Genomic DNA, 27,347 nt, shown 5'->3' with positions numbered 1-27,347 from the left:
CTTCCTTTAAAATTCTGTCCCCTCCGGGAGGCTGTGGCCCTCTTTTCTTAAGTAGATTTTTCTGCTCCAAGTGTTGGCTCCCACAGGACCTTACCTCATGCAGCTGGTTCCTGGTCTGTCCTAGAAGGTCCAAAAGGCTTCATTTGCACCTTCATTCACATAATATGGCAAGTGGACATGGCAAGAAGGCAAACAATTACTGCCCATCTTCCCTAAGGTCGCTCCCTTTCCTGTGGACCCTCCTGAAGGGTGGTGCCCTTTGTTACACAGAAGCTCAAGTTTAAGGCTCAGTGTTCCCAAGGGAGCAGAAACATAGGGCAGTACTTAGGTTATGAAATCAACCGCTTTACCTGAGAACTAAAGCACACTGGCACCTGACAAATATTCTAGAAAGTGGAAAGAGGAGAACATTGCAAAGGAGGGAAAGTGCAATTGGGACCAAATGACTTGAAAGGAAAGGAGATGCAGAGCAAAGGGAGGGACTGGGGTTAGATGAAGCAAGCAGTACCCAGATGAGGCTGGAAGAGCGCTGAAGGCCCTGGGTGCACCCCTCCTTCCACTGGGCCTCTCCTACTACTCTGAACTAGCCCGGAAATCACTCCCAACTTCTCCTGCGTTATTTGTCTCTGTGACCCATGTTTAGTACACAAATCGCTATTCACAGCATTACAAGTATCATCTTTATGTTTCTTTAAATAACCTCCTCCTCCTCCTCCTTCTCTCTCTCTCTCTCTCTCTCTCTCTCTCTCTCTCTCTCGTGTGTGTGTGTGTTTGTGTGTGTGTGTGTGTGTGTGTGTGTGTGTGTGTGTGTGTGTGTACACTCATGTGCGCGCAAGCATCTTTACACGCACATGAGAAAGTCAGAGGACAAGCAGCGGAAGTCAAGCCTCCTTCCACCACACAAGTCTTAGTCACGGAGTTCAGGTTGGTAGGCTTGGCAGCAAGTCCCCGTGCATTCTGCGCAGCCGCACTGGCCTCCACAGAGATGATTTCTTTGACTCCCCTCACTTGATGTAAGCTCCATAGAGACTTGTCATGCCTCTTAGCATCTTGAACAGTGCCTGGTACATAGCTGGCACTCAATAAACCTCAGTCACATAAGAGAGATGCTGAATGGTGGAATATTATGTCTTGGGGAGCTGGAACTTAGAAGCGGCACTGGGAGAAGGAGATATTCTGAAATGGTGGTGTTGTGAGGCTGCGGTTGTGTGGGCCTCCTGGTGAGGACGGCCTGCACCTTAGGGCTTCCGACCTAGGCACTCTTTTCTGTGCTCGTAATTGGCTGTTATCATGGTGAACCCCTCTGAGCCACAAGGATTAGAACTGCTTTGTTTGTTTATTTACTTATTTCCTGGCACAAAGCAAAGGGCTCACCCTCCTGGCACATTTTTTCCCAGGGCTCTCTGTTTCCTCCTGCTTGCTTAATCCCCTCCAGACCAGTTTATGTCTGCCTTTTCTCGCCTTATAATTGGGGGATGGGTTGGGTAGATGAGGGAAATGAAGCACCTAGCCAGCAGAGTGCCTCTGGAGGACTCTGGCTAAATTGGAGCTGTGGCACTTGGGGGCGGGCCTCAGACAGGCTCTGGCCGGCCAATCCAGAGTTGTCAAAGCCACTGGGCTGCAGGTCTCAGGACTGACCAGTGTTGCTGCACTTGTCCATCCTCAGCCTGTCCATCTGTCTCAGGCCATGGCGAAGCTGCTAGCACTCACCCTCGTGGGACTGGTGTTGGCACTTTACAAGAACCATCGGTCTTCCTATCAGTAAGTTGTGTTGGGGTGGTTGGGGTGAGGGCTGCAGCCACGTGGTTCCTACCCCTGCCAGGTCCAGGAGCTCCTCCACACCCCTCCTGGTTCTTTAAATCTATAGGCACTGGGTAGGATGCACATCTCAGAGTGCCTCATAGATGTTGTCAGTCTTCCCTGTGCTTGTTAAAAACCTGCCCTGTGTCTGAGAGCTAGAGAGGGTCAGGGTACACAAATGATATTTCTGCAAGGTCTGTGTGCCTAGCTACAGTCACTTTTTAACCTGGCTTTAAAAAATAAATTCCAAATGCCAGACTGGTGTGTGTGTATGTGTGTGTGTGTCTGTGTGTCTGTGTGTGTGTGTGTGTCTGTGTGTCTGTGTGTCTGTGTGTGTCTGTGTGTCTGTGTGTCTGTATGTCTGTGTGTGTGTCTGTCTGTCTGTGTATGTGTGTTTGTGTGTGTGTGTGTCTGTGTGTGTGTGTATTGGGGGATGGAGTTAGTTTGCTAGTCAATACATTAGTGAAAAAGATGTAGTACTAGATGTAGTAAACCTTCCTGGCTTGGAGAATCTCAATCTGAGATTCCACTAAGGAAATAGACAGAAAGACTGCTTATAACTGGCCCACCGGGAGCAACTGATCCCTGGGGTAGCCTACATGCTCCAGAGGGTGCTGGGCTGAGGTAAGGGGCATCGTGAACTCCACTGCTTGTCTGGCTTTGCTTTGATCAAGCTATCTTGGGCACAACACTGCATCTCTAACCACTGAATGCTCCAATAAACCAGCCATGGTACCATACACAGAAAACTACTAACAAGAAGCCTGGAATGCAGTAGCTATTCAGTGGTATTATTTCCTGCTTCCCTTGAAAGAATTTAGGAACCCACCAGAGTGTTAATGGGCAGGAGGCTAGAGATATATAAGAAGTTTTATGATAACCCTTTATGAGGGTCCAAAGTCTACACACCATCCTCCTGAAAAAGTTTTAGTCAATACTATTGTGTTATTTACTCTGAAGTAAAAAATTAATGAACATGGACTATTTGGAAACAAACAATTATATAATCTTATGGACTAATTTGAATCCTCCACAGAGTTGGGTTGTATAAATTATTATTTCTTAAATCATAAAATATTAGAAAAGTATTTGAGCTTGAAAAAGTGTGTGTGTGTGTGTGTGTGTGTGTGTGTGTGTGTACAGCTGCACCTGCTCATGTGAGCACCTGAGGAGATCTGAGGAGATTATGTATTGGTCTTGGGAATCTTCCTCCATCACTATCTTCCTCATTTTTGAGGCAAGGTCTCTCACTGAGCCTGGGGCTCCCTGACTGCCTTGATATGACTGGTTGAGGAGCCTTGAAATCCACCTGTCTCTGCTTTGCAATGCTGGAATTACAGGCGTACACTGCTGCGCCCTGCTTTTATATGGGTCCCAGTGGTGAGAATACCACAGAGATGAGATACCACAGAGCCATCTCTATAGCCGGATTTGGGTTTTTACCTTGTCAAACTTTGGGCTTTTAAATATGTAAAAATTAGTTAAATTATAAATTGTGAATGTGTGCAGAATCCCAGGAAATTCCAAGCAGGAGAAGGAAGGGAAACAACATCAACTTTCTAGAAACCCCAAAGGCTCAACACACAAGAGGATCTAAGGGCCTGAGGGATACCCAAAACCTCTCTGGATATACTAAGTCTTAGGCCCCCCTTTACATGGTTGAGTCAGACCAGCATTACTGAGGAAATTTCCTCACCCCAGGATACTTGTATGCTCTTCTGGAGAGGGTACTCACCCCCCCTTCCATGTTGGTCCCAGAGCCAGAAAGCCTGGGGGATGAATAATGACCTACCCCTATTTTGGAGAAAAGGCACATGAGACTCTGGAAGGTCATGAACCTGCCCAGGAAAGAAAAACAGACATGACTTTGATGTATCTGGGCATCAAGGAAAGCTCTCCCTCAGAATAGATATAGCCTTCTATTCTGCAGGATTCGACTGCTTGCAAGCAGGGGTTTGGCCTATACATCAGGAGTTGAAGGCAAGTCACAGAATCTGTGCAGTCCCATCCTGTGCCTTGGAGAATTTCATGATGTGGGAGAGGCAGAGAAGAAGAAATCAAAACGGTTCTGGTTCACCCTTGTAGTCAGATCTGGCATGTAGCTTTTCATGCTATAGATCATACAAGTCTAGAGAACACCCAGAACAACACGGAACACTTCTTGAGGATGTGCGATGTGGAGAAGCAAAGAGACTCCTTCTGAGATTTACCACCATGACATGTAAGGTCTCTGTGTTTCCTTCTTTGGATGGGAATGACAGGGTTAGCATGAATTCCTCAACGTATCTCTGCTACCTCACACTCATCCTAGGCAGTGAGGATGGTGGATGACTGGCGACATGGACAAGACTTTGTTTCTGCAACTTTCAATTCCTCCTATGATGTTAATGCCAAGAAACATTCCAGCCTGTTTCTCTCCTAAAACTTCTGAGAAGATAACACGCATCCCAGTAGGATTTATAAATTTGGACAGATAATAAGCCATATGTGATATCAAAACCCACCCGAAGAGCCTACTGATAAGTTATGGGTGTGTTAGTTTGATTTCTTGTGACTTGTTTGGCTGAAAGCTTTGGAGGTTGAAGCCCATTGGGGCTGGTCCATGGACGTGGTGCTGCTGTAAAGAAGAACAGCACGAGGTGGGCCATCAAGAGCAGGTGATAGAGAGCTACTTATCACGTGATGGCCTTGAAGCAGAGAGAACCAATCAGAGTAAAATGCCTGAGAGAAGGACAGATTTTCAAAGCTATAAGCCCATTGGCCCACTTCCTCCAACCCAACCCTACTTTCCTTAGCATAGTGTCTGTGATCTCCAAAGAGTCTATTCAATTATGGATCCATGAAAGCATTACTCTATTGATTAAATAAACTCCATACAACCCAGTCACTTTCTAAAATTCTGCCTCTGATCACTGCACTGAGACCATACCTCCCTCAGAGACCACACCTCCCACAAATGAGCCTGTGAGGATAGGTTATATAACATTTCAATATTATCATAATTCTTTGTGACAGACAGACTAAGGCTTAATTGCTTTTCATTCCTGCTGGCCCCCCTCAGTGTATCTATACCCTCTTCTCTGTCTGATGCACTAGTCTAATAGTACCATAGAACAATTCAGCAGCCATCTGAGTCTCCTCTCTGTGCACCCAGAGGCTCAGTATGGTGTGGCATTAGGAAGCAACAAGATCCAAACCCAATTATTGAAAAGCAGCGTGACAAGGAACTTGGTAGGCATGTGTGTCATGGTCCATGAAAATGAGTGAAGGAGCTACAGATCCCATCACAGAAGACCACGGGAGGCTTTGGAAGGCAGAAAGAAGCTGTGGGTGATGAAATAAAGCACATTCAAAGTAGAGAAAAAATGTGGGCTGATGCAGGGGCATGAAGAAGTGGGAAGCAGAGTGCTATGTATCATGACACCTAATTTCATACCTCTGTGGTAGCTTTTAAGTTAAGAGATCACATCTGAATGAGATGGTGTTTGATTTTCTTTTACATATGGAACAAGGAAAATGTGTGTGTGTGTGTGTGTGTGAGAGAGAGAGAGAGAGAGAGAGAGAGAGAGACAGAGAGAGACAGAGAGAGACAGAGAGAGACAGACAGAGACAGAGACAGAGATAGAGACACAGAGAGAGACAGAGAGGAAACTGAACCCTGAACACTGGACCTTGAGTATGCCAAGTAAGACCTCAGTCTGAGCTATACTCCCAGCCTGAAAACCATGAATCTTTATTTTAAAAAACTGTTTGAAGGATTAAGTGAGGAAGTCTGTGGAGTGACCCTAGTGTGGGATTCAGCACACAGTAGCCTTCATAGAGAGATCCAGAACGAATGAGGAAAGGCTGGTAGCACAAGTGGAAGTCCCTGGGTCCACAGAGCGCCAGCGTAGCTTAAGAGCCTAGTGTGCTTTGGCAGGGCTCCAGTGTGTCTTTGTACAGAACAGCTCATAGCAAAGTTTATGTGAGTTCTGGATGGACTTCAGAGGTCTTGGAGTCAGGGACGTATCTCAGCCATTGAACTTGACCCAGAACATTTGCCCTTGACATGGATATTTCCTGATCATCAGAGAACAGCCTTAGAGCTGAGAGCTAGATAGACACTGGAGGCAGACAAGTATCCAGTGCTTCTTCTTCGTCCCCACAGTGGCATTATCTGTAAATTGTGCCTAGTGAGAGGCTTGACTGTAGATTTGCTTTCATGTTTGTGTTCCAACCTTGGCTTAGCCACTTCAGATTTGTAATTGTAGCCATCTGTAATTAGGGAAACAAACACACAAGGGAGGGCTAAAAGGGGCACATGTAGGACCTGAACTGTAGTATCAATAGCATCCTGTTGCGTTTTGTCTTGTCTGGGTCATAAACTTGGACCCAGAGGAATGGGGCACGGAGTGCCCGCCTTCTTGCCCACTATGAGGCTGGGATTATTCTGTTGAGAACAGATGAGCCAACTGGCCTTTCTCTGTCCTGTGTAAACTTGTCGTATTTAGTGGACCTTGTGAACCAGGTCTCACTTTATTCTTTTTGTGTACTTTGACTGGAAAAAAAAACATGTCACTGGCTCCTTCCACAAGTTTCGACACATTCAATGTTTTCACATGCTTAAAACCCCCCTCTGCCTGCCCCTCTGCCTTCTGTTGTGACCTCTGCCCTTAATATTTTGAACCCATGCTTTACTTCATCGAGGAACCCTAGAAACAGTCACTGCACATTCTTCCAAGGACAGTGTCTTTCCTAGTGACAAAATAAGTTTGATAAATCATGACCAATATTTTTATATTGATTGGAACTGGAAAAACAAAACAAAACAAGAATTAAAAAATGACCACGTGGGGTCAGGGATATGGCTCAAAGGTCAAGTGTGGCAGAGCCGATATTGTGCAGAGCCCTGATTTCAATCCCTCACGAAGCAAAGGAAAAGCCCGGATCCCGAGGACTAGTGGATTGTTTTGTGAAGCTTGTTTCAAGTGTGCTGTTGTTGTTGTTGTTGTTGTTGTTGCTGCTGCTGTTGCTGTTGCTGTTGTTGCTGCTGCTGCTGCTGCTGCTGCTGCTGCTGCTGGTAGGTTTGTGCACACATGCTGTCTGCTTGCACCATCTAAAATGCTTTTCATGATTGAGATCTCGGACTGAAACGTCTGTAAGTCATCGCTGTACCGCTTTCCTTTTATTGCACTGTCATAAGCATTTATGGTGACAATGTCAAATTACAGTCTGACATTTTTTTTTAAATTTTCCATTTCTGAAATGTTTCTCAGTCAAGGGATAGGTTGCAGTTTCTCTGGTGGGGGCTTTCTAAGCTGTTTCCTTCACTGAGGGAGCACAGCCTTCGACTTTGGCCCATCTATTTGATCATGTCCTTTTTTCTATCATCCATGCCAGTGGCTTCCATTCTGGCCATGCTTGAGGACAAACTCGGCTGCTCTCATGAAGGAGATACTTGGCAGCACTTGTTCCCTATTAGTCCAGACTGCCCTAGACCGTAACATTGATAGCCAATAGCATGAGGGTAGAAATACCTCAATTTTTTTTGAAGCAACACGTTCTCAACTTTTGTTATCCTTTGCATTCTCAGTCACGGTGAGGTAGAGTTTTATACATTTTTTTTACCCACTCCTGGCTCATGTTCTGAGAAACTAAATTGCCAAGAAGGTAGGAGAGAAGATTGCAGCTCACTACAAGCCACACAATATTTTCAGGGACTCTTGGATAATTGTCAGTACTTATTAAGACTATATACCGTGTCATTTTTTTGGAACTGCATAATTTGTTGTTTTGATCTCCCAGCTGTGCCAGCATAGTAGTCTGCGTCTTTCAAATGGCACATCAATGGCTTTGCTCCGTGCAGGAGCCTGCTGGTGTCTCCTTCTCACATCTGTTCACTTTTCCTTTGTCCTTCACTCAACTATCCCCCAGTGATGCTTATGTCCTCAGAGTCAAGACGCTATTTCCCTGCCTCTGTGCACATGTATGTGCCTAGATGCTTGCCCACCTGTGTGCGATGCCTTTTCACAGGCTGGCCTTGGATATGATTTACTGACGTTGTAAATACTTTTTTAACATCTGCATTTTTGAGTATTTTGCATAGCTGAAAGGCAAACACCGTGTCTGGGCTATAGAGCTAGACAGAACAGGAAGGTGGAGAATGTACATTCTTCAATTATGTGGAAGGCATCCCAATGTTAATGTAAGCATTTGGAATGCTTTATGCTTCTATCAGGGTACCAATGTTTCATTGATTTGTAACTATGAATGTATTTAAAGTTTACATGTTTGGAGAAATAGCAACCTCTTCCTCTGAGCAGCTCTGGGGCATTTGTGACATATTCAACCTAAATTTCCACAGTGGAATCTGGATACAGCCGATGAAATAGTCCCTGTCATTGCCGCAGTGCACAGAGCCTGGGGGACACCACATGCTTCTTTGTGCATCTGCCCAGTTCTGAACATAAAAACCTTTGCTCAACTCTGTGTTATACTCCTAAGTCCCCACTGGTCTTGAAGATTCAGTTGCCCAGGAATGCTAACTAACTCAAGGCAAAAGACACTCGGAGAGAACTCTGGGGGCTTACTTTTGCACCTTAATTCTACCTTCTGAATTTTTAATGTGTATTTTATTCTTTTCTCCCTCCCAGAACAAGATTAAATGCTTTCCGTGAAGTAACGCCAGTAGAACTTCCTAACTGTAATTTAGTTAAAGGAATCGGTATGTATATGGATAGACGATGAAGCATCAAATTTTAACTGCAAAAAATATTATCACTATATATATTTTCTTAATGTGCCAGTTCAGTTTTGTTCAAAATTACAACATTGAACCAGGAGAGTAATATGGAGTCTGGAGTTAATTATGAATACCATATGGTTTTACTCGACTCCATGGGCATATTACCAAGGAGTTTCAGTTTGATTGGGTATTGTTTGGTCAACAGAACATATATCTAGAACAATGGCTTCGTGATGGCACACCTAAGGAGCTGGCAAAAGAGAGAGTGAAGAATGATGTAAATGCTAAAATAAAGAGTAATTCTTAATGAACTCTCTCATTTACCACAAGACATTTTCTCGAGTACTTTTTTTTGAGTGTTGGAGAGGAGAGTCTTTCCCAGACGTTCTCAGCAGATTTCCCCTTGGATCTCATTAGGCAGAACTAGGGGAATAGGCTGATATCTAGCTACAGACATAGCTGTGAAGATAATTACTGGTCCCCATCCTGGGAGGCAAGACCTGTCAGGAAAGATAAAGAGGTGGAGGAGTGGCGACTCCTGCTAACCTACTCAGAGCATCTCAGAGCTCAACCCTGTGACTTGTTATTGAAGGTCAACTCATTTGAGGTCCAGTTTTTCTGTGTTTAGAGTGGGCCATGGTTGTTGGCTTTTGCTTTTGGAGTTATTTGTCTGAGATGCCTATAGTCCAGAAGGCTACCCAAGAAGAGTCGTTTAGATTCTTAAGTGTGAGCAGATATCTCATAGCACAACACTTTTTCTAGGAAAGTATAATGTTGTTGTCAAATATCCCTGAGTATTAGAGTAATAGACACACATACTGAGAATATGACAACAAAACCAAATACTTCATTTGTCTCTATATTAATTGAACAATTTAAAGATTAAATATATTTAAACAGTAGTTCACTTGAAGAGATATTTTATTGGTATTTATGCTTAGCAAGTGCATGCTCCCAGGTATCAGCAAAGTATTCCCACTTGAAACATACATCTGGAGTCGGCATGTACTTCCAGCATCCCTCTCAGACAGTTAGCTGTTTTGGAGCTATGGCACAGCACATGCATTTGGAGTTTACAAGTTCAGGTTAATACCAAGCTCTTTCCAAATGATCAGACCTGTTTTATATTCTGTGACCTTCCATGGACAATATATGAGAGATCTCGATTCTGAGACAAAAGCCATTGATTTGAAGTAAAAATGGCCATTGTGCTTGTTGACGATATTGGTATTTTTATAAATTCCATGTAATCAAGGTGGTATGTGTCTGTAATCCCTTCACCTAGGACATCCAGGATCAAGGCCATGCTCGGTTTACAAAGTGAAGTTGAGGCCCAGGTAACACAAACTCTGCCTAAAATAAATAAAGAAATATATAAAAAAATCATTCTTTGTTTTTCTTATGATCACACTCATGACTTTGAGTGGAAGAACTCATTCGGAACCAAGCAAACAGATGTTAAGACAGAGACCCATTTTTAAGCAAGATGAGGTAACTAAAGGATCGGCTTCCTGCACCACGTTTGAAACAATCTATCTTATTTCTTACCTTCTCTGCAGAGACGGGTGCTGAAGACTTAGAGATTCTGCCTAATGGACTAACTTTCTTTAGCACTGTGAGTGTTTATTGACATTTATTATATTCTTGAACATATTCTGGGACTGACAATATAAGTTTTCCTTGAGTCTTCTGTATACCAGTGTCCACGTTCAAATGAGATGGGCAACCATCTTCCTGTGTTGTAGGAACGGCAGTTGTGATGTGTGCACATAAGACGTGGATGAAGGTGACAGGAGATGTGTGTGGGATAACCATAGAGGAGCCAGTTGCTTCCAGAGTGTTCTGGGGGGCCTGTCACACGAGTCATTAAGTTAAGAGGTAGACCTGCAGTCATCTATGGCACAGGGCAGTTAGAGTGGACACATGGTTAATCAGCACCTCTCTCAGCTCTTGAAATATCTATGCTATGCCTGTTTTTTTCTCTACTATTCTTTCAAGGGGCTAAAGTATCCTGGAATAAAAAGTTTCGATCCCAGTAAGCCTGGAAAAATACTTCTGATGGACTTGAACAAGAAGGAGCCAGCAGTGTCAGAGTTAGAAATTATAGGAAATACATTGGATATATCTTCATTTAACCCTCATGGGATTAGTACATTCACAGATGAAGGTAATAATTAATATTAAATTAATTGTGTATATTTCTCCTTATCCTACCAAAGGTAAATCATGAACAATTTTTGTCGATTTTGACCTTACTTGTCTTAGGGTTTCCATTGCTCTCGAGACATCATGACCAAGGCAATTCTTATAAGAATTTAATTGGGGCTGGCTAACAGGTTCAGAGGTCCAGTCCATTATCATCATGGCAGGAAGCATAGCAGTGTCCAGATAGACACGGTTCTGGAGAAGGAGTTCTAGATCTTGACCAGAAGGCAGTCAAGAGAGACTGTATCTGGCTGGACTTGAGCATATATATGAGACTTCAAAGCCCACCCCCACAGTGACAAACTTTCTCCAATCAGGCCACACCTCCTAACAATACCACTCCCCATGGGCCAAGTTTATTCATACCACCACAGCGCCAATGTTGAGTAAACCATGTTAAAAATCATTTCAATACTTGAAAATGCCCATTATTTGAGACTTGTGAAGCCATCAATTTTATAAAATAACATTCCTATTATGTCTACAAAATAGTTACATATTCAGCTTTAATTGGAATATTTTCCCCGTGTTAAACAGTTGAAAGAAGATGCAAGCATTTGTAATCCTAGCTCTACAGTAGACGCGGTGCTTTCCTGCACAGCTCTCTCAGCTGGGCCCTACCCTGGCTGGGTGCTCACTGTTCAGATGCTGGCTTTCATGTGGATGTTCTAGCTGCATGTTCTCACCCACGATGCATTTATCCACTGTCATTCCCATTATGTTTGCTGCCATTTCCTTTGCACTGTAATTATTCTCCAATCCAGTTGCACACAGAAACAACTGGCAAATGTAAAATCTCCAACATACTAGCTTCAACCCCAGAGAACTGACTTCTGCTGGCTTAAGTGTGGCTGGGGCAGCAGACAGGACTATTGACGCTCATGATCTCCATTCCGTCCCCCCTCTTCCTCTCTTTGTTCCTCCCTCCCTCCTCCCCTCCCTCCCTCCCTTCTTTTCCCCCTCCCTCCCTCTCTCCCTTCCTTTTTTCCCTTCTCTTTTTTCTATTACCCATTTTCTCCTTCAAGAGCATCACTGCCCCCCTAGCCCCCACTATTCCTGCTTCTGGATGCAGCTTCTGCTCCCTGACAGCTTTCCCCTCCTCCATCACTGAAACACTTTGAGCACTCAGTCCCTCATACATCAGCTCGACACTTCTGCCTCTTTCCTTATTTCTGTCTTTCACGCATTTCAAACTAATACCAGTGTCTGTGCCTATATTCTAGGAGAATGCCCCCAAATATATGTTATTAATATTATTTTCCCTTTAGATCTTCAGTCCTTCTTCTGAAGGCTCTTCATAGATACTTCTGTTTGTGTACCTTTCTGCTGATCCCTTTTAACTGAAAATGTCAAACAACGATTATGTTTGTGTGTGCTTATGTATATACTTGTCAATGATCTTTCTATACGCTCAACCAATCTTTGCCACTTTATTTTCTTCTCAAAATAATTTAAGTGTAAAGAAATACAGTGTTTGCTATCTATATACTTTTTTAAAAAATAAAATTGGTATAGTATTAGCAGACCTTTTTGTAGGTAGCTGTCATTTTCAGCACTGTGTCCTGGGTTTCTTTTTGTGTCTGTGAGTTTAGATCCACTTTGGGGGTTCTTGGAGTTCAGTTGTGTGAGACCTCTGGAGCATCTCCACTCTGCATGGATGTAAGGAAGGGGTTCACTTTTTTTCTGTTTGCAAGCAGTTCCAGGGTGACTCTCTTATACGTGAATCCTCTCTACACATTTTTGAGGGTCAACTTCTAGAAGTCGAATCTCCTGAATACAGTATGAATTCTGGTTTTAATCCCCACTTTTGTCTGGGGATCACTCCCCCAGGGGCTTTTGATTCTTCCTGTCAGATGGCTCTCCTGTCCCTTCCTGTCTTCCTGTCTTTTTTTTTTTTTTTTTTTTTTTTTTTTTTTTTTTGGTTAGTGTTATTCTGATAACATGCATTCTACTCTTTCTATGCCAGAATTTCTGCTGTAGCCTCAGGACATGTTTTTTTCTTGCTCATGGTCCCTAATGATTAAACCTATATCCTACCCAATGCCCAGAAAGAACACTCATGGTCCTCTCCCTCAACCACCCTAGCTCGCCCACTTTTTTTTTCTCTCGGCTCTAATCCCAACTTCACTATTAAGGAATCTCTTGCCTCAGGGCTTTGGCAGATGCTCTTCCCTCAACATGAATTTCTCCAGATATACACTTGGTTTACTCTCTCTTCTTGTCGGTCTCTGCTCTAATATCATCATGTTGGAAAGAAGGTCCCTGGTCATTATAAGACTCTAAATTATCCACTGACTCTTCATCATATTACACTATCTCTTTTCAGTACTTAAATCTAACACAAATTAAAAATACGTGCATCTGAGCTAGCTTTTCTGTTCACACATGCTTAACAGTGTACCAGTTTCTTTAAATACCAATTTGATATATGTCAGAGGTTTCAAGAGTTATCGCATACCTTCTTGACCTCTTAGAAGGTGGTCTAACTTTTTTATGTCTAACTTCCGCCCTCTCTGTTTTTATCTCTGTGTCTGTCTCTGTGTCTATGTATCTGTCTCTCTCTGTCTCTCTCTGTGTCCCTGTCTCTCTCTGTGTCTCTTTGTCTCTCTCTCTCTCTCTGTCTGTCTGTCTCTCTCTCTGACATCCTTCCTAAGGCATTTGTCATCTTCCACTGTGTAAACTGCAGGCAAGCTCACTATGCACTGTGTAAATTACAAGCAGCCACAGCATCTAGTCCAGCTCCCACACCCTCAGTCCTTTTACCCCAGCTTGGTATCCTGTGACGATCATTTGAACTGTCAAAGCTTAACAAACTGTCTCGAGTTTCGGTGGTGGTGATGTTCATTCTAAAGTTCAGTTGTTTTTCTCCTGTGAAGTTGTGAGTCTGCAGAGCTTGTCACTGGAGTTTCAATGGTGGTGATGTTTGTTCTAAAGTTCAGTTGTTTTTTCTTCGGAGCTTGTCACTAGCTTCTCCTTTAGCCACTTTTCTTAGGAGTAATCACGCATGATTTTCTCTCCGAAGATGAAAATATTCCATCCACCTGACATGCTAAGTATTCATTGGAGGTGGGTGGAAATTGCTATAAGTGACAGCTGAGAGCTTTGCTAATGCCTCCAGTTTTGTTTTTTTGTCTCCTCTCAGATAACACTGTGTACCTACTGGTGGTAAACCATCCAGACTCCTCGTCCACTGTGGAGGTATTTAAATTTCAAGAAGAGGAAAGATCACTCTTGCATCTGAAAACCATCACACATGAACTTCTGCCTAGGTACTGAGGTGCTTTGTATGTACAATTCCCTTAACAGAGGAAGATGGCTCAGCCACAGTTAGTTTTTCTTCTTGGCCAGGGCAGATTCAACTCTTCTGTCCGTTCTTCTTCAGAATGCTTTGAAACTCTGGGACCCTAAGAGTGGGCTCACTCCTTTCTTCCTCCATCCTCCTTGTTCTGGGTGAACACTGTAGCAGATCTCCTATCCTCTGTATCTTTATTCAAATCATCCCAAGAAATTGTTTAAAAGGTGTCTTTACAAGAACAATCTCAGAGAGTCTTGGGATTTTGACTCATATGCAAAAGAGCATTCCAAACACAGGGCATCTTATACATCTACTGGTGTGTTTTACACATTAGTGGGAATATTGGGCTCCATGTTAGATTCCTAGGCAATATAACACATGGGAAAACTAGACAACTAAGGATCTCAACAGGTCAACCCAACACAAAGTAAATCTGTTGCTGTAAACAGTATTTAATTAACTCTATAGTTCCTCACATGACCTGGCTAGCCCACCAATAATTCAGGCAGATGCCTATGGACTTAGTCAGCTTAGCACAAATACTGGATGAATCACCCCCAAACTATGTTTCTGTATGCTTTATTGGCTAATTCCCAGCTGAGCTCCTCATGTGCTTGCTGCTTGAATCTCGCCTGGGTTGTTTCTGCTCCATCAGTCGGTCCTCAGGGATCATTTCACTCAGCCACGTGCTCCTGGCCCATCACATCTAATGGGGACCTCCTGTTTGCTCGCTCGCTTCCTTTCTTCCTTTCCTCCTTTCTTTCTTTCTTTCTTTCTTTCTTTCTTTCTTTCTTTCTTTCTTTCTTTCTTTCTTTCTTTCTTTCTTCTCTCCTTCTCCTTCTCCTTCTCCTTCTCCTTCTCCTTCTCCTTCTCCTTCTCCTTCTCCTTCTCCTTCTCCTTCTCCTTCTCCTTCTCCTTCTCCTCCTCCTCCTCCTCCTCCTCCTCCTCCTCCTCCTCCTCCTCCTCCTTCTCCTTCTCCTCCTCTTCCTCCTCCTCCTCTTCCTCACTCCTCCTCCTCCTCCTCCTTCATCCTCCCTTTTCTCTTCATGGTCCTTACCTTCGACTTTGCAGCCTGATAACTGAAGCCCCACCTACTTCCACTCTCCCCAATAATTGGCTATAGCCACTTTAATTTAACCAACAACTTTAAATTGGGGAGCAAGGTTTATACAACATGGGCCATTATACATGAGCATTTGCTTGTCTGAAGGCAACCAGATCTTGGGGGTTGGAATTTGACATTTGTATACACAGAACCAGACCAACCCCAAACATCAACCTTTGCACTTTGCCTATGAAGAAGTGGTCTATGGGGCCAGTGAAAGACTTAAGAGAATCTAATACTATCTCCCTAACTAACTTTTATAACTTTTTTATGGTCTTCTAGAAGTCCTGCATCTTTTTATATAGTTCAAGAACAGCATTCATCCACCTTGGTTTTTGCAGATTTAGATCTGAATTTGTTGCAGCCCATTAGCAAAGTCTTGGCATCTACTCTCTAGTAGACCTGTGTGTCTCCTCTCCCTCCTCACTTAGCAGGTTTGAAGACAAGGAAGCAAAGTGGGAAGCAGTCAAGTTACTGAATAAAGCCTAACTAATCTTTATTGTCCAAGTAGGAGTCAAAGCCCAGGTTTTCTGCATACTTAGGATAAAATCACATAGCAAGACTAGGTTAGAGGTAGATTAAAGGTAGAACTCTCTATTTATACAAGTGTCTTTTAGGAGATGGGGTGTTGATCAGTTGAAAAAGTGCTTGTCCAGCATACACAAAACCCTGGGTTCAATGCCCAGCACAAGCCCACATGAAGCAGGCATGATGGCACATGTCTCTAATTTCAGCCAGAATGAGGCCATCGAGTATCTGAAGAACCACCCCCCCAAAAAAATATTCAGAGAAAAACATGGAAAATGGAAACGCTGAGGCAATGTTGGTAACAGTAAGAGTGTATGGAGTCTCAGCTACAGTCAGGTGCTGTGCCTTAAACACGTACGTCACTGACTGTCTGGGAGCAGCTCCATAAGTTGGCATTAGCTTTATGCCACATGTGGATTTAATTGTTTTTAAGACCTGGTCTGCCTGTGCTGTTGCCTGAGATGACAACTTCAGCCATTAATGTAGCTGGGATTAGCTTATAGCCAGAGCTGGTACTCGGAGTAACAAGAAATTACAAAAATTTTATTCTTTAGTTACCATTTAATATTGGGCAACTCAAGTGTTTCCGGTTTTACAGAACAAGAATGTATTTTTTTTTCTGGGCCAGTTGTGAAAATATTCTGTATTGGCAGCATAGAGCTAGATTGCAAGCAACCAGGGCACCACAGTTAACTAGAATCTGGCTCTCTGCACACAAGGATTAGCATGTACATTTCTCACTTCATATTATAGGGTTGTTTATGGTATACATCTCTGAGTTACTAAATCTGTTGTAAGCTAATCATGTTAATAACAACATCCTGACTGTTATTATTTGTCCTTTATGCATACGAGACAGTATGGCAAGGTTTTCACACTTACTGTTTCATTTAACCTTTACCCAACACGCCAAGCTACAGAAAGAACACTGAGTTTCAGGAACTGGCTCAAAGATGGGTGATATGCTGTGGCCCCACGTGGTGGGGATAGGAGGCAGACTCAGATTCAAACAGTATATCAAATTTCAAAGCTATTACTCCAAACCACTCCCATCTGCTCCGTTTCAATGGAGAACAGCATAGTACTTTCTAAAATCTGCTTTAAAAAGAGAGGTGGCAGCAGCTTGCCAGTTTTTGTCTGAAACCTGCACCGACTCATCATAACTCCATGGGCTTTGTTTTTCCACTGCGGTAATAGTAGCGGCTGTGGATGGAAGACTTCGCGAGTCTGGCTCCCTGCAAAGCGGACAGCATTGGCTCATTGTAATTCCCACTGTGATTCCACAGTTGAGATTCTGGACCATAGGCTTTCCTAATGAGCCGTGCAACTTTGAGGGGAGAATCGTTTAAGCTCTCTTTACAGATGAGAAACTGAGGCTCTGAGCCCTATCTCCCTCGCTCCTGAGCTGGCTGCGTCACAGCTGACGCCTTTCCCACTATATGCTCTGCAGTAGAGCAAGGATAATTTTCTCTCAGATCTTGCCCACCCGGGGAACTTCCGTCACCTCAATCAGCAAGGAATGACTCACTTATGTGTTTGCTATTGTACCTATTAAAGCTTGAAAAATAGACTCATCTATCTTACATTTTCAGCAGCACAGAGAGAATGCTAATCAGAGAGAAAAGAGCCAGGCACCCATTTCTGAACATTCTTGCTCACAGGCTCCTTCAGTTAAGAGGCACAGAACTTTATGGCCAACACAAGAGACCATCATCCTTCCGTCACCGAGAAGGAAACTGAGGCCCCCAACATGCAAAAGGGTTGATATATCACGTAGCTAACAATGCTAAAACCACAGTGGTCAGTGCTTTTACTCTGTGTTATAATAAGGTTGATTGTCAGTGTTGTGTGTGCTGATTCACCATGCTCTGACAATGATCTCAGGCTTAATACACACACACACACACATACACACACACACACACACACACACACGCACACGCACACGCACACGCACATGCACACACACACACACACACACACACCACACACACACACACCACACACACACACACCACACACACACACACACACACACATGCACACATACACACACCACACACATACATACATACATACATACATACATACACACACACACACACACACACACACACACACACACACACACACACACACATACACACACCCCACAATGCTACATTTACACTACAGCTCATATGACTTTCATGTCTCGGTGCTAATAATCATCTTATTACCTTTGGAAATTGGCTAGAACTGACGTTGTAGTGACTCTGGGCTACCTCTGATGGTGTGAAGATTTCATCTCATCAAGCTTTTTTTTTTTTCTTTTGCTTTCAACTGTTATCTCTCTGTGTATAATCATATATATATATTTTTAATTGCAGCATCAACGATATAGCTGCTATTGGACCTGAGAGCTTTTATGCCACAAATGATCACTATTTTGCTGACCCATACTTACGGTCCTGGGAAATGTACTTGGGTCTGTCGTGGTCCAATGTTGTTTACTACAGTCCAGATAAAGTCCAGGTGGTAGCAGAAGGGTTTGATTTCGCGAATGGCATTGGCATTTCCCTTGATGGCAAGTATGTGTGCTTTCTAGAACACAATGAGTTTTCTTGGCGTCTCCTTATATAGCTTTACAACATAGTCCTTTCCTATATAGTATGGTTATCTGTTGTGTTAGTAAGATGAAACTGGAAAAAACGCCAACACTACTGATACTTAAGGATTCTCTAATAAGTCAATATTGTATGTAGTTGGGTCAGTATCACGAAAAGGGTCTTATAGCACAATATAAAGCAAGGCCCTGGTCCCTCCCTCATCAGCACCTCTTATTCTTAGCTTCCTTTCTATGGCTGTAAAGAGTTCAACCAAGGAAACTTATAAAACAAAACGTTTAATTGTGGGCTCACAGTCCCAGAAGATGAGTCTATCATGAGGAATAGGCAGGCAGGTATGCTGCTGGAGAAGTAGCCGAGAGCTACATGTTGAGGTGGGGGAAGGGGCTAACTTGGAATGCCCAGGTTTTTTCAACCTCAAAGCCAGCCCTTAGGGACATTCTCCAACACATCTCCTAATTCTTCCCAAACAGTTCGACCAACTGCAGGAATAAGCATTCAAATGCATGGTCCTGTGAGGATCTTTCTCCTTCAATCCGCCTTACTTATTGTATGAAAGAGTCAATGTAACTGTTAGTGATGCACTCTACTATCTCATGCTGGCTTTGCAACAGTTCACAGATCACTGTTGGTCTGGGCATCACACTTTGGGTAGCATCAATGTAGATATAAAAATCTGTCCATCATCCATCCATGCCCCACCTCATATCACCAAGAATTTCAGAGCATCATGAATACAGAAAATGTGATGTCAGAAGTTTTCTGTTTTTCATATTGTCTCTGATCCCCACAGAAGATAATAACACACTACTTCTCTTACTGCTCTAGAATGTACTGAGCTTAGTCTCAGCAGGAATTTTTATGGTGTATGGTGTCACCATGTTAGGATCAGGCTCAAAAAAGAAAGAAAGGAAGACTTCTCTCCATTGAAGACGAAAATTTGTCTTCTCTCATACTTTCTCTGGCTGAACTAGAGGACTGTCATGAAGAGGATTTCCTGATGCTCCCCAAAGCTCGACCTTACTCCCTTCTGACATGCAGAACCTTAGGCTTGCCCCTAGGTTGAGAAATCAAAGGGAACAATGTACAATGTCAGTAAGAAGAGCTGATGTTAGCATTGAGTTCCTTCTCTGCAGATCAAGGATGAGTACCTATAACCTTGGGTAAAGACTTTCCTGTGATTAAGCAGGTGAGCCCTAAGGACTCATCAAGTTCTTTCAGAACTGAGTTTGCTTTGAGATAAATTCCATTTTCTAGTTTCTAAGCAAAGTTCCACTCCAATACAACTTTTCCCAACTCAGCTTTTGGCATTACTTCAAGCACTTTGACGGAGCTCTTTCTTCTTTGAAGGTATGTCTATATAGCTGAATTGCTGGCTCACAAGATTCATGTGTATGAAAAGCATGCTAATTGGACTTTAACACCATTGAAGGTAAGCTGTATTAACACAGTAAGTTTGTTGAGTGATAATTAGATTCTAATTGATTTGTGAAATTAAAAGTAGGGAGAAAGGAATGCTCTAATTTGAGTAGGTGTGAAGCAATTTTCCACTTATTGGTTAGGAGCCATCAGTATCATTGTGTGTTTGTTGTTTACTTTTACTCTGTGGCACAATGGAAAACAGCAAGCAGGGCATCTCACCTAGGCAACCCAGAGACTTTCTGCTCTAGAGGACTTTAAGCTGGGGTTGTTTGCCCAGGTTTCTTCCTCAACCCCTGCTACTCCTTTCTCTTCTGCCTCTGTCTCTCTGTGTGTTTCTCTCTCTGTGTTTCTCTCTCTCTCTGTGTGTGTGTGTGTGTGTGTGTGTTTCTCTCTGTTTCTCTGTGTGTGTTTCTCTCTCTCTCTCTCTCTCTCTCTCTCTCTCTCTCTCTCTCTCTCTCTCTCTCTCTCTCTCTCTCTCCCCTCTCTTTATGGTGATAGAAACAGTCTCCTCGTCTCCTCTCATATCTCACCATTTCCCTCTACAGCAGCCATAAGCTCACAATGGCTGCAAGGGGTGACCTGTTTACTCCCGAATCTGCCCCCACTTCCACCTCTGCTTTTTCTACTTGTTCCCAGGGACCCAGCAGCAAACCCTTGGCCCTTGTCTTCCACATCTCTGTGCTCTCTCATCTTTCACTTCCTATTGATGGGGGCACATCAGTGAGACCTTTCCTAAAAACCCAAACTACTAACAGCTCGCATACCAACCCCACCTTGCCATAGATCCTGACTCCTCAATGGATTAATTCTTGCGTTCAGTGTTTCTTACCAGCACACTATACATTTTACAAGTCTTCTTGACTATCAATAGGATCCACCAGGTTAGATTTTTTTCTGTTCATTACTGGAACAATTCCTAATATCTAATAAGCATTTAGCAAACATTTGTTTAATTACTATAATGGGGCTCACTCCATATCAGGACTTTACCTTTTCCCCTTCTAATTCTGGTCTAGGCTAAAAGTTTCAGTCATAAATTAGAATTGCGTAAAGGGGAAGAAAGGAGGTTTGCAAATAGAGCATTATAAAGCGGCCCCTGTCACTACAAACCACAGCACCCATGCCCACAGCAAGGAGCACTGTCACTGGCAATTCCATGACTGTTTCTGTCACCATGTCACAGGAACCATCACAAGGGGCCTCACTCAGAGGAAATTGCCTCAGAGCGACATCAAATCTGACATCATGTTGGACTTTAAAAATCATCGGCAGAGCTAGTTTAATATTAGCTGCAGAGAAACGAAATTTCACACACTCCAAGTGGCTTAGGGAATAACAACGGACCGTGCTTTGAACAGCAAGTACTACTGCAAAGTGAAAGTTAAGGAATGTCGCAATAAAACTCAATCCAATATACACTCAACACAGAATCCAAGGGCTTTGCTCCTGTAAGGGCTGGGGTCAGATCTGGCTTCCACATCTGGTAACAGAACACGGTCGTCTCTCATCATTACAACCAACCTAGCAGAAGCCAGCCTGTCAAATGCAGTGACATTCCTTCTTATGTGATTTCCTATTAGCCCAGGATTGCTTAAGAATGCCAAGAGACTTGAGCTATTTGTTGATGTTAATTATCAAATCTGTGATGAAGGTGAATAGTGTATGTCCTGCCCCAAGTGTCATGTAGTCATACAATGAGACATTATTTAGTCTTACAGAGGAAGGGTACAACATGGATGAACTTATGACATTATGCTAAGTGAAATAAGCCAGACAAAGAGGACAGATATCATGACTTCATTTATTTGAAGGACCTAGAGCCATTCGTAGTGGTTTACACCTGTAATCCTAGTGTTCAGAAGGCTAAGTCAGGGGGATTCTGAGCCAGAGGCTACCTTGACTTATATAGCAAGATGTTACCCCCCCAGTAGAATAATTACAATAACTTTAATAATTCAAATACTTTAAACTTATTGGAACAACAGGATGATGGGAAATGAGGAATGGTCATATAATGGCTGCAGAGTTTCTCTTGGGCTAGTTGAAAGCTCTAGAGATGGTTGGCTGCTGGGGGGAGCTGCACAAACATACACCTGTACCTGATGCTGCTCGGTTGCCCACAGAGAAATGGTTCTGATGACCAATGGTTTGCTCCCTGTGCATTACCACCCTGAAAGGGATTCTCCTCCCCCAAGACTCTAAGACTCAGAATTTGCCACATTTCAGTGAGCTGGAGTTCTCAAAACATCCAGGTGTTAACATAAACACAACAAAGCAAAACAAAACAACAACAAAAACCAGCTCCTTATTTAGGGCATTTCTTTTAGGTAGTTCTGGGGATAGAATCCAGGCCCTGTGGGGAAAGTGACAAGCACTTTGCTGCTGAGCTACCTTGTCAACACTCCATCTGGTGTCTTATTTAGACTTGAGTATCTTCCACATGTCTTTGTGGGATCTGAGATGGTATGCAGATGCCCATCATAATGGTTTTTTATTTTATTTTATTTTATTATTTTATTTTATTCACCTGGTTAGGCATTGGGTATTTACAGGGCAAGAGTGCATTTCTGGACGCAGATCAGGCTGTCTGCTGGATGGCGGCTGGTCTTTGGCGGAAGCGATGTCTGTCCAGTGCTCTGCACACTCCAGGTGCTGAGCTGAGTCCCTGGCAGAGTAGATGATAATTGTGGACAGAGTGGATGGGCTCTGTGGCTTCCCCGTACCCCTCTCCCTCTCATGGGGGTTCTCCGTAGGCTACCATCCACCATGGAATTTGCCAGTGCTAACAGTGGAACAGTAGATAACACCTTTTCCTCACTCAAAGATGCTAATGCAAGCCTGTCAGTAGAGAGCTAACTCCGGGCCAATGGCGCCTGGGGGCTGGAAAGAGCCAGGAGTAGATTTTGACCTGCGGCTGCATGCTCAGCCACCTCCTATGGCTAAGGCAGCCTCTTGCCAGGCTGAAGGCTGACAGTTTTTCCTGACAGTGAGAGTGAAGCTCTGCCAGGGTGCCTGAACCCTCTAATCCCTCGGCGGACATGCAAGGACAGCTCTCATTTTGAGCAGGATGCAGAGGGCAGTGGCAGCACATTACAGTTGCCTACCCACGCTCAGACCTTTTCAGAGAGTCACGACCAGTTATTTCCGGGGTCCCTGGGTACTGAGATCGCTGGACTCAGAAGTGCACAGAAGATATTGTTTCTCCACTGAGAATTAGAGGTAAACAGATAGATGGGATTTCTTACCGGTAGAAGGCAGCCAGGATGATGAATGGCGGAATTAGGAATTGTTGCTATTATTTATGATGCCGGCGCAAAGCCACGACAGCAATCTGTGCAGCCATCATGCGTTTGCAGCTTATATTTAGAGAGGAAACGGCAAAGGAGCAGGGAGTTGAATAACATCAGGAAGCAAAACAACAAACTTTCCCTCAACTTCAAGGCAAAAATTAGACCCTAGGTGATCATTACTTTCCTGGCTACACAGCCTACTATGATTAGCCATAAAGAAACCAACATTTCCTCCATGTTCCTCCTCAGAAATGAATCTGCATTTCTTATTTGGTTTTGGAATATTTGTAAACATATCACATGCACATGTCTCTTTGCAAAGAATGGATTGATGCTACACTTAAATAACTTTTGTGGTTTTCGATTCATGTATAAATGATTTCACTTAACTCTTAAGAGCCAGTCTTTGCTTTGTAACCCATCCCCTAAACCCAGTGTGTCTTTGCACCCAACAGAATGGCCAGAAGGCCAGCTACATCCTGCAGTGCAGCTGAATTGGGCCGAATTGTGGCCTAGAGCAGCAGGATTGTCCCCTGAACTGCCTCTGGCCAGCCCTTCATCTCCTCATGCTCCTTCTTTTGTCCCTTGGCAGGTCCTCAACTTTGACACCCTTGTGGATAACATCTCTGTGGATCCTGTGACAGGGGACCTCTGGGTGGGATGCCATCCCAACGGAATGAGGATCTTTTTCTATGACGCAGAGAATCCTCCCGGCTCAGAGGTCAGTTTGCAGGGTGAAGTGGACACAAGCTGGCCCTCACCACCAGGTTTCAACTGAAAACACAATTCTCCCCAGTTTGTGCAAATAAGAGAGGCCATATAACAGATGACCCGGGTGCTTAGAAGTCAAAAGGTCTGTGGAGGTGTCCTGGTCAGAGTCCAGGAAGGGCACAGGTGGCCCTTTATTATGGGGTAACTGGGGGGTGGGTACAAAGGTGTTGGCACCTTTTTATAAGGACACCAACAGGAGCTGACACAGTAACAAGGGGCTGTGTGTGTGTGTGTGTGTGTGTGTGTGTGCTTCCTCCTCCCTGCCCCTGTGCACAAAACAGCTGCCAATACCAGAAAGAGAAGGAAATAGTGTGTTTGGAGTGTAACACAGTAAAGAAAACATGTCTAGCATTTATGAAACACCGGGAAAAAGCACCCCCCAGCACTGGAAAAGTAAAATCAAAACAAAGTGAATGCACAAACACAAATGGAGGGTTGCTTGCAGGAAGCAGCACCTGAGAATTTAGCCAGCCAGGTGTCATCTCCAGGGGGAAGCAAGGTTCCGGTCGGGGGTCTGCTTCATCTCAGGCCTTTCCGGCACGCCAGAAGGTGAGCTGGAGAGGCTCCTTCGTCAGAGCCCAGGGAGTGTGGGCCTGAAGGATGGGCGTAAGAGCTGCCAGCAATGGATGGTGCCCACATCCGTATTTCAGTAGTGACTTCCTCCAACTTAGGCTGTGGTGGCGCACGCCTTTAATCCCAGCACTTGGGAGGCAGAGGCAGGTGGATTTCTGAGTTCGGGGCCAGACTGATTTACAAAGTGAGTTCCAGGACAGTCAGGGCTACACAGAGAAACCCTGTCTCGAAAAACCAAAACCAAAAAAAAAAAAAAAAAAGGAATTCACAATAGTTTAAAAAGACCGTAATGTCACACTGATGGGCTGTATCCATTTGTTTTCCATTGTCCTGTATAACGTTCCTTCCCTCACATCAGTCCTTCATCTAGGGCACCACTACAGCCTCTGTCCATATCTTTGTTGAACTGCTTCTGTAGTTCCCGGATAGAAAACCCAGAGATGCTGAAGTCCCTGATATGAAGTTATGTGGTATGTTAGCAGGATCCATGCACAGCCATCCTCTTGTACACTTTGTGTTTGTGTATATGCGTGAACTTGGGAGCCTTTGTACGTGTGCACCCATAAGAGGAGGCCAGAAGTCCACGGTGCTGATCTTCCCAGCTGCTTCTTCACCTCATTTTCTGACACGGGGCTTCTTGCTGAACCTAGAGCTTGCCAATGGGTTACAAAGAAGCTGAGGATCTGCCTGCCTCCACTTCCCCAGTGCTGCGATCATAAGCTCACGTCTCCACGACCAGCTCCTTTGTGGTGTTAGGGATCTGAACTCCAATCAAGGAGTCTCACTCACAGAGCAAATGGTCTTACCCACAGAAAGATCTTCTCAGACATTCCTGTGCGTTTAAACCCCTTCACATTACTTATAATACCCACACTGTAAATGCTATACAAATAGCTATCCGGTCTTATTTAAAGGGTAGTGATAGAAAATGAAAGAATATTCTTGCTATACTATGTATAACACACACACACACACACACACACACACACACACCTATTTCCTTCTGAGGTCTCCTAGATCTGCAGATGTGGAACCTATGGAGAAGGCTGACTGAACAAGGCCGTGCAGAGGACCAGTGTATGGCCATCTTATCTGTACATCTCCAGCAAGACTTCTCCTACCCTCATTATAGTACTCAAAGATCCTGTTTTGTCCCTTGTCTTTATTTGGCAGGTTATTTTGAATTTATTTACAGTGCAAATAATAAAATTGGAACCCATTTGCCACCAGCGCCTGCACATTACCTGACTTATCGAATGATTCCTCTTTTGACGTTTTATTGCATTTGTTTGTGTGTTTGTGTGTCTCTCTGCGTGTATGTGCACATGCAAGTGACACACGCATGGAGCTCACAAGACAACTTGGGGGATGGGAGGACTGGGTTTCTCCCACTGCGTGGCTTCTGGGGGGCAGACACAGGTTGTCAGGCTTTGCACACTGGACCTCACAGCACCTATCCTGAGTCTTCAGTGTGGAGTAGCTGTACCTGTAACTCCATCAAACCACACGCTGTTACTTTATTACTTTATTGAGACAATATGTATTTGTAAACCTTGCTTTGAATCAGTCTAACTCACCTAAGACAGACAGACAGACAGATAGACACACACACACACACACACACACACACACACACACACACACACACACACCTTCTTCCTGTATCTTTCTATTGAAAAAAAAAAAAAACTAATATGAATGGCTTCCGACCCGGTTATCTCCAAATTTACAGGAGATTATGATTGTGTTTAATGCCAATCTTTTGTGTCTTTTGCTAGGTTTTTGCTATTAGGCTTGCTCAACTGTATATTTAATAGAATTGGAGAAATGTATGCTGTGGAGTGCTCAGCATATAAAAAGCTGGGCAGAATGTTCAATTCCAATTGTTCTTGCTTGTTAGCTCATCTGGTAAACTTGGGTCCTTTGCTCTAGCAAGGCTTTGCTTTATTGTTCTTGGAAAAAAAAGAATTGCTCCCTTTCTGATGATGAGTTTGGTAAGGGAAATAGAATATAATACTTTTAATACAGTGCCCATAGAAGATTTAGTTCTTATGAACAAGAGGCTTATTAAACTGAGGTACATCCATACCGACTTCTTTGTAAGTAACAAGTTAACATTGCAGCAATTTCCTGGAGCTAGCTGTGTTGGAAGTCACTTGAATCCTGCCATTGACCCTTTGATGCCCGGGCCCTGGCTCCCCCACACTGCCATACTGGGTGCTCTGCCTTGATGGCTTTCTTTTCCAAGTCACAGAACTTTTTTTCCTTGGTGCTAATCAACCAACTGAACAATCAAATCATGACTCCTCGAATAGAAACTCAGTGTATGAATTCCATTTATTGTGTTCCTTAGTGTGCTCTAAGGTCTCACATCCAGGCTGCAGCGCTTGTTTATATGCCCTGCCTCATGCACTGTGTGCTCATATGTGCACTGCTAGTGTTAAGGATCAAAACTCGACCAATCACAAATGAGGAAAACAGTGACCTTAAAATAATTTTAGAACAGAACGCAATTGAGGAAATTATATGAGATAATGTGTCTAAGGGAGAAATAACTCCAAGTTCAAAGTTGACGTAAGTAACTTAACAAAAATATTCACCTCATGCAATTTCTTTGACAGGTGCTTCGAATCCAGAACATTTTATCCGAAGACCCCAAAATAACTGTAGTTTATGCAGAGAATGGTACCGTCCTGCAAGGCACCACGGTCGCCTCTGTGTACAAAGGGAAACTGCTGATTGGCACTGTGTTCCACAAAGCTCTTTACTGTGATCTGTGACAAGCCAGCTGCACGCACGTCATCGAAAGTGAGGCCATTATTTCAATCCTTTGCCATACTGTAAGGTGCCTACCACAGTGATCTCTGCTAACTAATGAATGCTGACCTTAGTCTCAGACATAAGAAGGTATGAGAGTTTCCTGGCAATAGATCCTAACTAGCAAGGGTTTCTTGAGTATTACTCTTAGACTACTTAAAGACACCACTTATCAATTAAAAAAATTTTTTTCACCAAAATGGCTAAATTT

General features: G+C 43.6%; 1 protein-coding gene across 4 annotated transcripts; it reads left to right on the top strand.

Moving 5' to 3' along the window:
- The first annotated feature begins 1,449 nt into the window (after positions 1-1,449).
- Positions 1,450-27,347, top strand: Pon1 (paraoxonase 1). Of its 4 annotated transcripts, none has more exons than XM_011241049.1 (9): positions 1,450-1,761; positions 8,433-8,503; positions 10,084-10,139; positions 10,523-10,691; positions 13,872-13,998; positions 18,027-18,227; positions 19,614-19,695; positions 23,568-23,696; positions 24,970-25,557. In XM_011241049.1, exons 1-9 carry the CDS (start codon positions 1,688-1,690, stop codon positions 25,036-25,038), a joined length of 978 nt encoding a protein of 325 aa, XP_011239351.1. In that variant the 5' UTR covers positions 1,450-1,687; the 3' UTR covers positions 25,039-25,557. The 4 variants fall into 4 exon arrangements, with proteins under 4 accessions (XP_011239351.1, XP_006505074.1, XP_030111082.1 ...); NM_011134.3 differs by lacking the exon at positions 24,970-25,557 and adding an exon at positions 26,941-27,347 and having other exon boundaries at positions 1,491-1,761; XM_006505011.2 differs by lacking the exons at positions 18,027-18,227; positions 24,970-25,557 and adding an exon at positions 26,941-27,347.

This window comes from Mus musculus, chromosome 6 (genome assembly GCF_000001635.26).
Source record: "Mus musculus strain C57BL/6J chromosome 6, GRCm38.p6 C57BL/6J".
Lineage (NCBI taxonomy): Eukaryota > Metazoa > Chordata > Mammalia > Rodentia > Muridae > Mus > Mus musculus.
Note: the sequence above shows the minus strand (reverse complement) of the source record. Positions and strands in the feature narration are given on the sequence as shown.